Genomic DNA, 2,015 nt, shown 5'->3' with positions numbered 1-2,015 from the left:
GCCGAACCGCATTGTCACGATATTTAATTACCGCCAGCTGGAATGCTGTATATAAGGGATTTCATTTTATACCAAAAATAGCAGTCTTGCATACTGTTCATTGTGGAGTCCAGATCGCGTACGTTATACGGAGGTAATTATTGTATGTATGTATCGTAAGTATCTGTGTAAGTACTGATGGTCGTTTGTGTAATTGCAATAAATATTCTTTCTTTGTGCTTAAAACCCACAAATGTTAATGTTAAAGTATGATAAAAGACAAGCAAAAAAACAAAATCGAACAGCTTGACACGATTTTCTAGTTGCATTCACTCTATTAAACTTATCAATTCTGAATTGATGTGGAATAATTCCAGTTTTCTAATTCAACGAATTGGTGAAATATGCGGCTAGGTTCTTTAATTTGTAAATTGCTTGTGTGATAGTTCTAATCTAAATCGGGTTTAATAAAAAATGATTTATTTTACAGAGTTCAGTCTCCCAGTCGGAACAAAATATTATTACCACTATTTGCTCAAAACGACTTGTAATTGATTTCTGTAGTCTGAAAAGGATAAATTACGCTAAACCGTACACAAATTAGCACACAAATCTTTACCACTTAGATTCATATGACAATAAATTGCGATATAAATTAAACTAATTGTGAATAGTTAAATGCAATTCTAGTTCAAACTCTAGGTCAGGGGTTCTTAAACTTTTTTTACCGCGGACCCCTAAATTTTTTTTTTTTTGGCCTCGCGTGGACCACGGTAGGGAACAAAATAATAAATTACGTCCACTTTTAAAATATACACGAATATTTCAATTAGGCCTTCATGGACCCCTTAAAACTAGTTCACGGACCCCCAAGGGGTCCATGGACCCCAGTTTAAGAACCCCTGCTCTAGGTTAAATTCTGGTTTTCAAAAATTCGGTAATTCTATTTTGAGAAACCTAATATGATCTGATTTAATGGCCGATAGAAGTTTGAAAAGCGAAACTAAATCTAGTTGTCCAAGTCTGGTCCTATAGCTTGCTTTGTGGCTGTTGTTTCGTTTTGGCAGCGGGCGGAATCTTTTTGTACACGAGCTGGCAAGAAGTGTGTACTGGGGAAAGCTCCAAGTCAGGTTTAAGTCCAGTTTCGGGGTCTACAAAGTCGGCGCAACGAATCTCCCTTAGCGTTGAATAGCCGGCGCGTTTGGCCGCCCTTTGCGTATAATAGGAACCAACAACGGCCACGAGGTATTCGCAGCCTCTCCGTCTAGCCAGCTCCATTCTGAGGTCTTCGAGCGACGTAAACAGCCCGCTGGCAAGGTGATCGGATTTCACGCACGCCAGCCTGCCGCGAATGTATCTGCTGGTCTTCAAGTCGGCGAAAACGTCTCCTAGAACCATTTTAATCATTCGTAACTCAGAGGAAAGCCGCTCGCTGTCCGCTACAGTGTGCACGTGATCACCTACTGTTACGTCGTGTATTGTGTTCATTTCAATCGCGATAAGTTCGCCAGTGTTTTTCACGAAGGTGCCCAGCGAGGCGTTGCTTTTCAGGTTTTCTTTGGCCGCCCTTGCATCAAAATCGCCCAGTTCTTTCTCGGTCACTTTGAACACCCGCCGCATCGGATACTGGTAGCTGTAGTTGGTTGCGATAAGTTGGTTGATTTGTGGCAAATCGCCTTGGTGCAAGAGTCGGCACAGCAAGCCTGGAGACACTTCGATCGCTTTTTTCAGAAACATTTTTCCCATGTTATCAACTCGTGTCTAGCTAGAAGCTAACATATTCAAAAACGCGCTATAGGCCTACTATGAGAACTGAAAAGGGAAAATCGTATAGCAACAATTTTAGGTAAAATAGAGGCGCTACTTCAGTTATGTATGTAGAAATTACCAAAAAACGGTCTACAAATACCGCATACCGCAACGCACATTGTTTATGTTAGGGTGCGGGTTAGCGTTTGGGTGAGGATGGGTTAAGTGCTATTATTAATAATAAATATAACAATACTTGACCCACCATCACCCAAACGCTAACCAGC

At 41.0% G+C, this 2,015-nt stretch overlaps 1 protein-coding gene across 1 annotated transcript; it reads right to left on the bottom strand.

Annotated features, from left to right (window-relative positions):
* Positions 1 to 758: 758 nt before the first annotated feature.
* On the bottom strand, positions 759 to 1,776 carry LOC146141077 (uncharacterized). Its single transcript, XM_083392309.1, has one exon. It carries the CDS (start codon positions 1,723 to 1,725, stop codon positions 1,009 to 1,011), a length of 717 nt encoding a protein of 238 aa, XP_083248435.1. The 5' UTR covers positions 1,726 to 1,776; the 3' UTR covers positions 759 to 1,008.
* Positions 1,777 to 2,015: the final 239 nt, after the last annotated feature.

This window comes from Ascidiella aspersa, chromosome 6 (assembly GCF_963924565.1).
Source record: "Ascidiella aspersa chromosome 6, kaAscAspe10.2, whole genome shotgun sequence".
Lineage (NCBI taxonomy): Eukaryota > Metazoa > Chordata > Ascidiacea > Phlebobranchia > Ascidiidae > Ascidiella > Ascidiella aspersa.
Note: the sequence above shows the minus strand (reverse complement) of the source record. Positions and strands in the feature narration are given on the sequence as shown.

What these genes read in the sequence shown, in the direction of transcription:
- LOC146141077 (XM_083392309.1), bottom strand. Translation starts at nt 1,725, where the DNA reads ATGGGAAAAATGTTTCTGAAAAAAGCGATCGAAGTGTCTCCAGGCTTG.